Genomic DNA, 13,492 nt, shown 5'->3' with positions numbered 1-13,492 from the left:
TTTTAACAATGAAGAAACTGTAGTATCAAATGACTAAATAATCTTTTCAAGGTGACAGAGCTATTAAGTAGAAGCCAGATCTTAGCACTCTTGCTCTTTCCTGATATGCTCAATAGGAAATCATTCTCCCTGTATCTCCCTCAGCTAAAATTTGCCTAGAATTTCTATCAAATGTCTATTATATTTTTTAGAAGTTTCTACCCAAGGCTTGTTTATTTGCTGCTGAACAAGAAAACCCAAATCGTTCTAGAGCTTGAATTTTCTTTTGCACTGGCACCTTAGGACAATTGACAGGCATTCCCCTAACTGTTTACTTTAATGATACATATGTCCTAACTTACCTCTTAGATCACTTAAGTGGCTTTTGAAGTGCTCAGGGGAGGTAATGTTAGGTTTACAAAAAGTATTTGGAAGTTCCTAAGCATATATGTAAATGACTCAAAGAATCTCATAACTTATTACGACCACCACCAGGAAAAATGCTAAGTACTTCCACTTAATTGGGGCAGACGCCAAGGCTGCTGTGGCCCTTCCATTACTCACACATCCAGCAAAGAACTTAGAACTCCGATAGCCAGATGAGCAGCTGTGGTCTATGCATTGAGCTGTGATAAAAATCAAGAATAAAGTAAAACTGCTGTTGATTCTGGCTAGACAATTAATGTGAAAAAGATTTTTCAGAGAAGACTACGGGTGATTTTAGAGAAAATTTATATACAGTGAGTACTTACATTATGAAATCGACAAGAGTTAATACAAAACAAGAAAATGGCAAAAAGTCGGTTTTCAAAGCCAAAAATGTAATGAGTTTTCTTTTTGGTTTACTTTTTTGGAGTTTCCTCATAATCTGATCCAGTCCTCACAATAATTCTGAAACATGAATGGCAAACAATTCAATACTGAATTCAGCAGTAAAAATAAAATAATAATTCTGAACAAATACAATATGTCAGGCATTGTATAGGAATGTTAAACAAATTGATCCTCCCAACCCATGAGTTAAGTCTTATCATTTCCATTTTCCCTATGAAGACACTTAGGATGAGGTTATTTAGCTAACTTTCTCAAGGTCGCAAAGCTAGTAAAAATTAAATTCTAATTCTAGGCTTTACCTCTTAATGCAGTATACCTCTCAAATTAAAAAAATCGTTAGTGTAATAGAGTCAATAGTAGGCACTGGTGGTTGCCAACTATTACCACCCCTTGCCACAAATGTTTCATTGTTTGTACACTCAAGACCTTTTTCTACTGTTCAGTTTTGTCTTACAAGTTGTGTTTAGAGAAGCTGTTCTAATTCCCCCAGCTACTTTGTGTTGCATTTTTTTTCTGTGTTATATCTTAATTACACCAAACCACTTACAGTAAATCTTTCCTTTGCCTAGGGATTCATCTAGAATGTTATAAATTACCTAGACTAGGTCAAGGAAATACAGAGCATGATTTCTGGGGAGTTTTTAAAGGAAGATCCTTGATATAAAAAAGAGTGATAAAGTAGTCCCTTATTCTAAGATGGACTTGGGAGGTTTTGCTCCCATGAGCATTCATATCCCTTAGCATGGTGAAAGGAATGATAGGACAGGGTTATGTTCTGCCAATGTTATGAAGCTACTGCATTAATCAACCCAGGAAAGTTTTATACTTCTTTTTAGGATATATAATAATAAAATCCCTATTGTTCAAGTACTTTGACTTAGGATTTTCATGTGAACATGAAAATAATCTAAGAGAATGCCTTAGTGATATGTGTTCTATATTGTCAAAAACTTTGCATTATTGTTTGACTTTATGATTCTAATTTCACATGAATGGATCTTCTAGGTAACCCGCCTTCTTTTGAAATTTGGTGCTGATGTAAATGTAAGTGGTGAAGTTGGAGATAGGCCTCTCCACCTAGCATCTGCGAAAGGATTCTTTAATATTGCAAAACTCCTAATGGAAGAAGGGAACAAAGCAGATGGTAAGATTATATATTTAGAAATCCTTTGCTATCTTTTACTTTATATATACTTTTTACTTGTATTTGCCTTACTAAAAAATAATCTTGAAATTGACTATACCTATAGTCATGTGTTAATTTGTACCACAAAGCATAATTAATGTTTTAAAACATACCTACAGGAGAATCCCTGTTTACACATTTCAGCTCAATTCTTAACATATTAAGTGACCTGGTGAAAGTAAGTTTTCCCACATAAATTAGTCCTATTTATTATTATTCATTGATTTTCTTTTAATTGAGATATAATTTACATACAGAAAATCCTTAAATCTTAAGTGTGCATCCTGTTGACTATTTGCTCCTGTGTACATCCATGAAAAAATCACCCAGGTCAAGATACATAATATTTCTTCACGCTGAATGTTCTCTCCTTCCTCTATCTCAGTAAATAGCCTTTACTACCAAAAGTAATTGATATTCTGGCTTTTATTGCCAGATTAGTTTTGTCTGTTATTGAAGTTCATACAATTTTATAACTGGTTTCTTTCATTAAACAAGTTAAATTTGACAGTTAACCATATTATTTGTATGAATCATAGTTTTCTCTTTTATATTGCTAAAAATTGCATGAATACGTCACAATTTATATATCCAGTCTCCTCCTAATTGCATTTTAATATTTCTAGTGTTTTGTTATTATGAATGCAGCATTCTTATACAAGTTCCTTTGTGAACTATGCATTTATCTCTTTTGAGTACATACATAGGAATAGAATTGCTAGACCAAAGAATATATATATGTTTAACCTTTTAGGACAAATGTCCAAAGTGTTTACACTATTTTTAACAGTACAACAATATATCAGAGTTCCAGTTGCTCCCCACAGCCTCCCCAGTATTTGATATTATATTACTATAATTTTTAATAGAGATAGAGTTTGAGTATGACCAGCTTGAAAAAATATTTAGGATATATGAAAGGATTTTAGATTCAAACACTAGAATAGAATTTATCTTACCTTTTTATTTTTAAAATTATAAAATGAATTTCAGAAAATTGATTAAAGGTAGAGTTACTGAAAACATCCTCATAAACTTTTATTTTTTGACACAAATTCACTGAGAGTTACATCTTGCCATTATATTCTCTCAGGCATAGCCAACATTTTTCCATTGACACCCCCTAGAGACCTAATTAAAAGCTCAGCTGTAAGAGCTGCTGGCCTTTGTGGTAGGAATGGTACACATTTCCAAAAGGACATGGTTGTCAAACCTGCAGAACTGCTAGTTCCTTGACCCAAAATTCAGATTGGTATTTGGTTAATAAAGCTAATCAATGTTTTCATCCTCTTATAAGGAAAGCAAAAAACAGACAAGATGCAACTGAGTCAAGAGGATAGAGAACTTTCCAGTTTCCATGTCAGAAACAGGGATCACCTTATTTTCAAAATCTGAAGAAGCATTGTTTGCATTGTTTTCTACAACACATTATGCAATAACTCAGATGTCCACTTTATACCATTGTTATAAACAATATGTGCTATTGGAACAAAAGGAAAGCATTCCTTGGACCTTATTTAGGCATTTTCTTTCATTCTGTTAGTTTAGAACAGGCAGAGGTACAGTTGTGTGAACCTCTCAACACATAATTGTGTTTTTGAAACTGCCTCGCTCTTCCAAGGGGTCAAGAACTGCATCACTCTTTCCTTTTATTATCCATGCCAACCTCAGCTTTTTATTCTTCTGCACAACTCCAAAGCTCAGTAGTGTCAAAATGAGTGTCATTTATGATCAGCATGTCTCCAGGATCAAAGAACTCTTCTGCAAAAGGCATTGAATGTGTACTGCACCCACACTCCCCTTACATACCAGAATGACACAATATAATTTTTAACATTTGCTTTCTGACTTACATGAGTACTACATGCCTCCTACTCAATCATTTAAAAAATCAAGAGACAGCATGACTCAGGCTTTTAAGTATTTTTATTTCCTTCTAGTGCACACTTGATATTTAAGCCCCTTTTGCACTTCAACCAATTTTTAAAAATAATAAGCTATAAGATCCACTATGCTTTGAAAGCTGTGCAGGACTTATTATCAGTTAGTTCACTTATTCTTAAAAGTATCTAGTCCCCAAAATGATTTATTTAAAATCTAGACTTTTTTCCATTGGTAAATAGACATAAGAAGAAGATTAAATGAGTGACCCCAAAAGGAGTACAATTTGAAATCTGGTATTTACAGTATGTTTCCATGGTAACAGAATGTCACAAATGAGAATAAATTCAGGTTACATAATTGGCCAAAATGTAATTCTGAAAGTAGGCTCTTCAGTTCAGCATACTTAAAAGGCTGACCTATTCAGTCAGGAATGTTGTAAGTCTCTGATCTGCTTCCTTGTATCTCTTAGGACAAAGAAAAAGAAATGTAATGCCTATTGAATGAAATTGAAAAGGCCAAAATATTGCTGGACTCCATAAGAAAAAATTAATGATACAATCCTCAAAATTCATCATTTTCATAAAGTTGAAAATACAAAAATTTAAATTCAAAATTTATTAATATTTATCATCTCAATGATAAACACTGAAGTTCTTTTATATAACACAATCCTTTAATATGGATTCAGCTACTATAAAAATCTATTAAAAGATTGTTAGATCTTGCTCAGTAAAAAGAATACTTGATTTTTAAGAATGCATCTTGTTAAAATCTACTGCATAGAATTATTTAAGACAGATTTGAGATGTATTTTAAAGAGTTTCCACAATTGGCAGACATTACTAGGTTAATGTATAAATTTTTATTTTATCTTTAAGGAAATAATCAGAAATAAAGAAGAAACAGCTTTCATACACCCACCCATTCAAAGAATCTTTCTTTCAAAAGACATTGCTGAACACTTTCTCTTGTCAAAGTGAAGGACAGTCACTAAAATTTTCCTAATAATGACTTACATATATTCCTTTGTATGAAAATCTCCTCAATCTAAGTCTCAGTAAGATACTAAGCTTATGCTAGAGCAAATAAAATGTCAGTCATACATTCAATTTTCCTCAGATAAGGTAAAATAATACTTGCATATATAGTTTTTATAAATTAATACAAGAAAAAACAAGAAGATCCCAATGTCTGAAGTCAAACACAGATGTATATACATAAATTCTGGGTCTGATCCCATATTTCTCCTGGATTGATCCTTCACTTGGTACTTACATCTCCTTTGATGGGAAGAACATCTAGGCCATTGCAGGTAAGTCTCTAAGTGGATAACCTACTTTGATGTTTATTTATTCAATTGTAGAAAAATAATATTTCTTGGCAACTTATAAATTACGAAAATTATTAAAATACAAGGCAAATTATAAATTAATAGAAGATAGCACTGCATTCTACTCTACAATTTTCCTTCTGGACCTCAAGAACTCTTACCTGACTTTCCAGATGACCTGGGCTCCAAACTGTTCTAGAGCATTGACTCACACCATTGATCTTGCTAGCTCTCAATAGCATGTGCAAAAAAAAAAAGAAAAAAAAAAAGGAAAGGAAAGTATCATAAGAGGAAGATAATCAAAAGATCAAGGGACATGCTTCTGAAGGAACAGCCTTGGAAGAAAAAGCCCAGACACTTTGTTAAAGATTTTTGCTTTGGTTTGAGATCTTGCAGAACAATAAAATTAGGAATGTTGTCAACAAATTTAAGCAGCTAGAAGGTGTAATAAGTGTTTTAAATTAATGACTGTATCACCAATAGTATTAAACAACACAAATATTTTTTAAAGTTACTATTACTAGCTTACCCTTTTTGTTCATCATCATTTAATTTTTTTTCTTTTCTTTTAATTCTTTTGGTTCTACAAACAGAATAATCAGATAACAAATGCATTTGGCTAGGTCTGATGGCACATGCCTATAATCCCAGTTACAGGGAGGCATGGGTATGAGGATTGGAGTTTAAGGCTGGCCCCAGACAAAAAGCAGGAGACTATATCTGAAAAATAGCTAAAGCAAAAGAGGACTGGGGGTATGACTCAAATGGTACAGTGCCTGCTTAGGGAGCATAAGGCCCTGAGTTCAAATCCCAGCTCTGCCAAAAATAAAAATGGATTTGGACAAAATATATAATAAAAGAAATGGTTATAGAACAAGTCATTCAATTATTTTAGTTGTAAAATTTTGAGTTAAAGTCAGACACATAATTGAGCAGTTTGGTGTTCAGTCATTGTTTTTCAACTCTGTAATTATTGACTATACAACTAGACTATAAGTTACTTGAGGTTATATACTCTATGTGTTTTAGTATATTTGTTTTAGCACTCATAAAATTTCTAAGAGGGAAATTAGGAAATAGATAATATTATATCAAATGTCCATATGTGACACATATTATACTAGATGCCTTGCAATCATGAGTATCTTTAATCCTTTCAGCATACTGCTGAAAGACATTGGTACTTTACTGATAAGACATTAGTACCTCTAAAAGCTAGTGTAATGACCAAGGTATAGTGACCATTTAATACTTGGGGAATGAGCACTAACAGTCAACTTTCTGAAGCCTCTTAAGCTAATTATTTCTAATTTAAGCATGAAATGAATTTATTATACTGTATCAAGTAACACATAGAATCTTTACCAGAACAAGGTAGAAAACTAGGCTTAGAATAGTCACAGTAAGGGACAACATCCAAAGTTATGCCCCCAAACTGATCTTGTGAAGACAGAATACTACCCCTGATAGACACACACCAACCTGAGGCCTCTGGAACCAACAATGCAAGATCCTGAAGCTGTGGGTAGACCTGGGACCACAAGAAACTGTACAGAGCTAGTGCCACCACTACCACATTGCCGGGGTTGATTAGGCCCTGATTTTTTGTGTCATCAGCTCTAAAGTAAGTTTGATATGATGTGTTGATTAGAGACTATAGAGAGATGTCTTAACTAGGGGACCTGTTGAAAGTAAAAATGTCACTAATAAGAATTATACAAGAACTAAGGTAGAAAGAAGAAAAACAGAGGGGATGAGCCAAAGCAGGCTATAATACATATATACATGGACGTGCCATAAGGAAACTCCCTGTATAACTATCTTTAACAAGCAAAAATGTCTAAAAAAAGAGAATTACCCCAGGACAACAAGCCTCTGTATGGTCACCCTATGATGATTTTGTCTCCTAAGTCCTAAAAAGTCTTGGAAAGCAGATTTTTATCTTCCATAATAGAGCATAGTCTTGACTTCTCATTGATACTCTATAGGGAATTCTTCTAATATCCTAAGATTTGGGTGGTCCAAACAAAAGAGCAAAGACCCACCACTAAGGGAACAACTGAATTGTACACCTGTCTAAAGTAACATGACTAATGAGATCTGCCTCCAAGGAAGTGCTTCTCCTTTTCATTATGCTATGTTTTGTATACTGTAGTATGGCAAGTTTCAGCCAAGGGTTCATCAGAACTTCGTAAACAGTGTCCTAAACATATATACTGCCAGGTTTCTCCCTAACCTACTGAGCCCAGATCTCTAAGTTTTGAGCTCTGGACAGGACCTGCAATTTTTTTTTTAACATACTTCAGAGGAAAATAATCAATTTGAAAGGAAATACTTGTGGAAATATGTACACAAGTACCTTTTGGATACTGATTAGTTTCCTGAACCATTCCATTGTACAAGGTAGATTTGATGAGATGCATTTCCGAGCATTTATGGGAGCCAAAAGAAAGCTTGGTGATGTAGTAATAGGCAATATGATAGAATAAAACTTTTTAAATTGGTTACACTTAATTTCTTGTATTATTATCATTAACTGACAATTTCCAGGGGTCCCTCATGCACTTAGGGAAAGTCCTTAGCACTATACATATCAAGGCTAAGAAACAACCAATTCCAGATCACAAATTTTGCTTTCTTGCTCTGACAGTGAATGCTCAGGATAGTGAAGACCATGTCCCTCTCCGCTTCTGTTCTCGCTTTGGACACCATGACATAGTGAATTACCTGCTCCAAAGTGATTTGGAAGTTCAGCCTCATGTTGTTAATATCTATGGAGACACCCCTTTGCACCTGTAAGTATTACATAAAGTTCCATAGGACCTATAAATGCACTACATGTACCCTCTTACTAAAAAAAAAAAAAACCATTTTCTTCACATCTAGGGCATGCTACAATGGCAAATTTGAAGTTGCTAAAGAAATCATACGAATAACAAGAACTGAAAGTCTGACTAAGGAAAACATCTTCAGCGAAACAGCTTTTCACAGGTAAAATAATATTTATATGCACTAGCCACTAAACTTAGCTGACATCCTATAGCATCGGGAGTTGTGTACATAAAGCAATAACAAATAGTGGCAGATGCTGCAATCACAGAGTAATAGCAGAAGTAGGGCAGAGGACAAGGAGTCCCTGCTAGATGCACTGAGGAAAAGGAGGAGGCAGATGCTGCAGTCAGCACAACAGATGGGACTGAAGCCAGATGCTGTGTTTCTGACTGCAGCAACAAAGGCAGGGATGGATGTTGCCAAGGCAACAGGCAAATCAACATCTGTAAGCATATTGCTTCTATTCCTCTTCACTCTGTGGAAAGCTGCCAAAAGGGGCTGTGCCTATAATCCTCCTCCAACAAGATTCTCATTACCAGAATTCATCAGCATCAAATATGACACCTTTTTCCTTACTACTTAAACCTCATGTGCAAATGTGTCTACCTATCTAAGACATCCATCTGTCAGCCTATAAAAGCCTAGTCAGGTTGGCCATGTGATATCTGGTGATCCACTAGAGCCTTTACAATGTGTGCTCTAGAAAAAGCACAGCAGAGGATCTGAAACAGTGCAACCAAAAATAAGAAGATAAATGAAATTAAGGGTTGATAGTCTCTCAGAGTTCTAGTGTCTCTAAAATGTCCAAAAAGAAGGTGGATGTTTTATAAAAATTAAAGTACTTGTTTATAATGGGTTGCTATTTTGCTATAAAAGTGAATGTGTAGTAATTTGAATTTAATAAATCTTGAGTAAAAGATCATTTACCAACACATTACATATTTCTTAGCTAATTTTGCAAAAACCTCTGAAAAAGGTATTTGTTTATATAATTTGTTGTTTATATGATTTCTTTTTTTGGCACTGGTGAATGATAGAAAAAAGAAAACTCCTTTTTTCATATTAAACCAAAATTAAGCTTGTGCTTCTGCATCAGGAATCAACCCATCAAATTTCACGTGGTGTTTACAGGGACTTTTTTAATCAACCAAGGAAGTTTTCCAAAAGGGAAGTTAAGAAAACTACTATTTGTGAAGTAGTGATTGTATGTCAGATGATTTGAATTCATTATTTCATTTAATCTTCATAATCGTTTTTTTTTTAAATGGAGAAATTAAAGCTCAGGAAAACTAAAAAATTTGCCAAAATTTCTTATGGTTAGAAAATAAAGTAGTAAATGTCTGCCTAACTCCAAATCCTGTGCTTTTTACATATCTTCACGTTCTAGTACCAAAATATATTGTCTGTTTTCTTCACACTCAGAAACACAAGTGCAAGAACTCTTCAGGCCATACCTTCAATCAGAATGGATCTGTGGGATCTGTGCCTGAAGGGGAAAATTGGCAGAAATGACATAGACTCCCCATTAAGTCATGCATATTGTAGCTGACACCTCACACTAGTGTTCAAACCATTTTGCTACTCCATACACACGAATTGGAACCAACTGTGATCAGAGGGTGATTGTCACCTACAGGAGGTTGTCTGAATGAGATTTGTGAAGTGAGTTAAAAGTATGAACCCAACTGTTTTATTTTGTATAAGCATGTGGCTACTAGGAATAATGGATTAATATTTTTATTATATTTATTTTAAGCACATACTTATAAAAGAAACTTGTTTTACATGAGGAGTAAATTTTTATTTTTACAAGTCACAGTGCTTTGCACATAGCTAGCACTCCATACATTTGTTATTATTTTTTATATGAATAGATATCCAAATATATATGTGCAAACATATACTCACCTATATACATACATGTATATATGTGTGTGTATATACACATATAAATATACATGTATATGTGTATATTCACAGCTTATAATTTTCTTGCTTTGAAAAAGAAAAATAAAGCAATTTAGACAATGGAGTATTAAGTGAGTAGTATTATGGATGGTATTTATAATGTAAACAGTTAATGGTGATAGCATATGTCACCATCTCAGAGGTGATATGGTGGTTTTTATTCACTTAGTCAAGGAAAACTTATTAAGGACCTGCTTTATGTGGTTGATGTTGGTAGGAACATTAGGATGACAAGGTCCTTCCCTCCTCAAAGGAGCTCTAATATAAGTTATGAAGGCAAACAGAAGTGTATCTGTCACCATATACAATGTGACAAATGTCAAAAGACTGAAATGACAATGAAGCAGAGGAGACAGAAATTAATTCTGCCTTTGGTTTATGAGAGGACTTCACAGAGGGAGCAAGAGTTCATCTGTACTAAGGTTGTGTGGTATTTCAGTAAAGAATTACTTGGTTGAAACTGTCTCAGAAAGAGGAAATAGTAAAACCCAGTGAACTACGTCTTCTAGAACCAAGTCCCTGCATCCTTCGTTTAGCCATGATTTAGATGGGGCTCTACCCAGTGCTAGCTTCCTCCAGCCAACCTTGACAAACCTATAGTTCTCCAAATGCCCAAACTAAAATTCAATGTCAAGGAACTTATCCCAGATTCTCTGCCTAGTGTGTGGAAGACCTCTGGATTTTGAATCCACATCCAATGTTCCATAACATTGAGACCTTCTTCTTTGGTCAAGGAATTCTTCAGAAAGATAAGGGATGAGTTTTTCAGGGAATAATTTCACAGTTTTGGACTTGACGAAAGCTCTCAGGGACCCACCTAAATTCTGCATTTGATTGTCTTGCAGAATAATTCTTAGGTTAAAAATGAATTAATATCATAGGAAATACTTGATAAAACATACTGTAACTGTTATTTGCCTCCTTTGTTTCACTCCAGATGTAAAAATGTTCAGCATTTTATCACTGTGTGTGAATATTTTTTATTTACCCTTGTTAGACAATTCTCCCTTGTTTTCCATCACTTCTTTCTTCTCTCTCCTTCTCCCTTACCTGTCTCTTTGGCACTTTTATATGCATATCACTATCAAAATGTGCCTGAGTTTATCAAGGCTGCATTAGTTTGGTAGAGCTGCCATAATAAAATACCTGTGATGAGTTATGTGGCTTAAACAACAGAAACTTATTGTCTCATAGCTGTAGAAGCTACAAATACAAGATCAAAGTGGTGGCAAGTTTGTCCTCTGAGGCCTCTCCTCTTGGCTTGAAGCTGTTCACCTTCTCACTGTGTCTTTATGTTGTTATCCCTCTGTCTGTGTCATCTGGGTCCTACTCTCCTCCACAATGAAAACACCAATCTTATTGGATCAGAATCCACCCTAGTGATCCTATTATAACTTGACTTCCTCTTTAATACAGTATCCCTAAATGCAGTCACTACCTGAGATTATGGGAATTAGAGCATTAACAAGAATTTGGGAGGGAACATGACTCAGCCCATAACAAGGGCCTTTTATTTCTCTTATTTTGTGCTTTTGCAGTGTGTGTATCTATGGCAAGGACATTGATCTGGTTAAATTTCTTCTTGGCCAAAATGTTGTAAACATCAATCACCAAGGAAGAGATGGGCACACAGGTAAGACTGTGGCAAGAACATAACTAGTTCCAGATGCTTATCCGTTCCCAGGACATTGTTGTGCCAGTGGGTAAAGGAAATTGGGAGTGGTCAACCCCAAGGGGAAGGGTATCTTATCAAATGACATCATTTAGAATTGATAGTAAATAAAAAGCACACTGGAAATTTGGTCAGTTTTACTGTTTTTCTAAATATTACAGTCCATGCATTCTCTTATGACTTGTACCAGGGACAGACTGACCACCCCATACTGTCTTTGGTTTGGTGTTCAAGAAAATAGTGGTTGGATCTTCATTCTTATTCCTCATGTGAAGAAGACAGTAGCATTTGTTCCTGATAATTCCTGTAAATATAAAAGTGCTAGAGGTTGTACTGATCAAAAGACAGTATACATAGAAGACTAACAGAATATTTTTTTTGCTAAAAGTATTGTCTTATTTTTTCAATAATAAAATCAATTTATTATCTTACATATCAATCATCACTTTATATCTGGAAATAATGCTGTTATATGGATATTACTGTCCTTTGAAAATCAAAGGACAGTTTTCTTCTTTTCTCCTTTCATCCTTTTATTCTTGTCTATTACAGGATTACACTCTGCTTGCTACCACAGTCACATTCGCCTAGTTCAGTTCTTACTGGATAATGGAGCTGATATGAATCTAGTAGCTTGTGATCCCAGCTGGTCTAGTGGTGAAAAAGATGAGCAGACATGCTTGATGTGGGCTTATGAAAAAGGTAGATTTTTAATCATTGCATCTCTATAGGACACACTGAACTATGCATAAATTATGCCATTGCATATTCCTTTGCTTCCATAATTTGCACACTTTCACTTCCCCTATAGATGGTATTTGTGTCTCTAAGGACTTAGATCAAAGTGTCCAATAGAACATCATTAGAGAAAGCAGCTCCTGGCTGCAGATGACATGAAGGCATTCTCAGTATTAACAGGCTGAAAAGGGTGTTGTGTTTCTAAGTACAAGAGAAACAAATTTATGATAGGTAATGGTAAAGTGTGTACTTTACAGCTAGTGTTTATCTCTTTTATATAGGAATTTGGATGAATATTAAAATTTTTATAAATAAATAAATATAAAAAGTCATATTTGAGAAATCAGATCTGCCAAGAATGCCTACACTGGAAAAAATGTAGTTGAGCCAGTGATTAGTGTTTTAAGCACAAACATAACTGAATACAGAATGGTGAGAGCTTAAGGTTTGGTGTAAGAACTCCTTTGTTTAAGTCAAATTCTTTGACTTTATACAAGTTATTTACTCCTGCTAAGCTCTGGTTTCTTTATCTGAAAAATTCAGATAACAACAGCTTCCACTTTACAAGATCATAAAGATTAAGTAAGATAATATCTGTACATTGCTTAGTGGCATGAAATAAGTACTTCATAACTGATGTTTTGGTAGTGATAGTAGTAGTAGGTGGGAGTAAAGATGATTGATAAGTTCTTCATTTCAAGGGAGAGTTGACTAGAGACTTTCAGAGGTTAAACCATGTCTTTAACATGGTATTAAGATATTATGCCTCATAACTGAGTTCTGTATATTCATATAAGCTCCTAAGAAGTTTAGATTTTCCAGGTGAGATGGAACAGTACACATTGTCACTGAAATTGCAGTTATATACTGTAGACGTCTAAGAAACATATAATTGTTATTTTAATTTTTGATGAATGAACTTTTTTTAGGGTGTTTAAAATTGTAAAAAAACTATTTTTCTCTTTTTTAAATACAAGAATCCTGAAAGACCATATTGAAAAGTACAATTACTAACATATAAGATTTCTCTGTTTACCAAGTTGATCTAAATGGTTATCTGCCTGAAGCA

The 13,492-nt window shown here is 34.3% G+C and overlaps 1 protein-coding gene across 2 annotated transcripts in view; it reads left to right on the top strand.

The window, feature by feature from the left end:
• Tnni3k (TNNI3 interacting kinase) overlaps positions 1-13,492 on the top strand; it is a 316,805-nt gene that overhangs the window by 131,814 nt on the left and 171,499 nt on the right. For both annotated transcript variants that reach the window (XM_074079756.1, XM_074079755.1), the window contains 5 exons: positions 1,819-1,957; positions 7,864-8,008; positions 8,100-8,204; positions 11,552-11,646; positions 12,238-12,387. In XM_074079756.1, coding sequence (XP_073935857.1) covers positions 1,819-1,957; positions 7,864-8,008; positions 8,100-8,204; positions 11,552-11,646; positions 12,238-12,387 — 634 coding nt within the window. The remainder of the gene's footprint in view (positions 1-1,818; positions 1,958-7,863; positions 8,009-8,099; positions 8,205-11,551; positions 11,647-12,237; positions 12,388-13,492) is intronic.

The sequence above is a fragment of the Castor canadensis genome, chromosome 7, assembly GCF_047511655.1.
Source record: "Castor canadensis chromosome 7, mCasCan1.hap1v2, whole genome shotgun sequence".
NCBI lineage: Eukaryota > Metazoa > Chordata > Mammalia > Rodentia > Castoridae > Castor > Castor canadensis.
The sequence above is the reverse complement of the archived record's forward strand: the minus strand, read 5'-3'. Positions and strand labels throughout refer to the sequence as shown.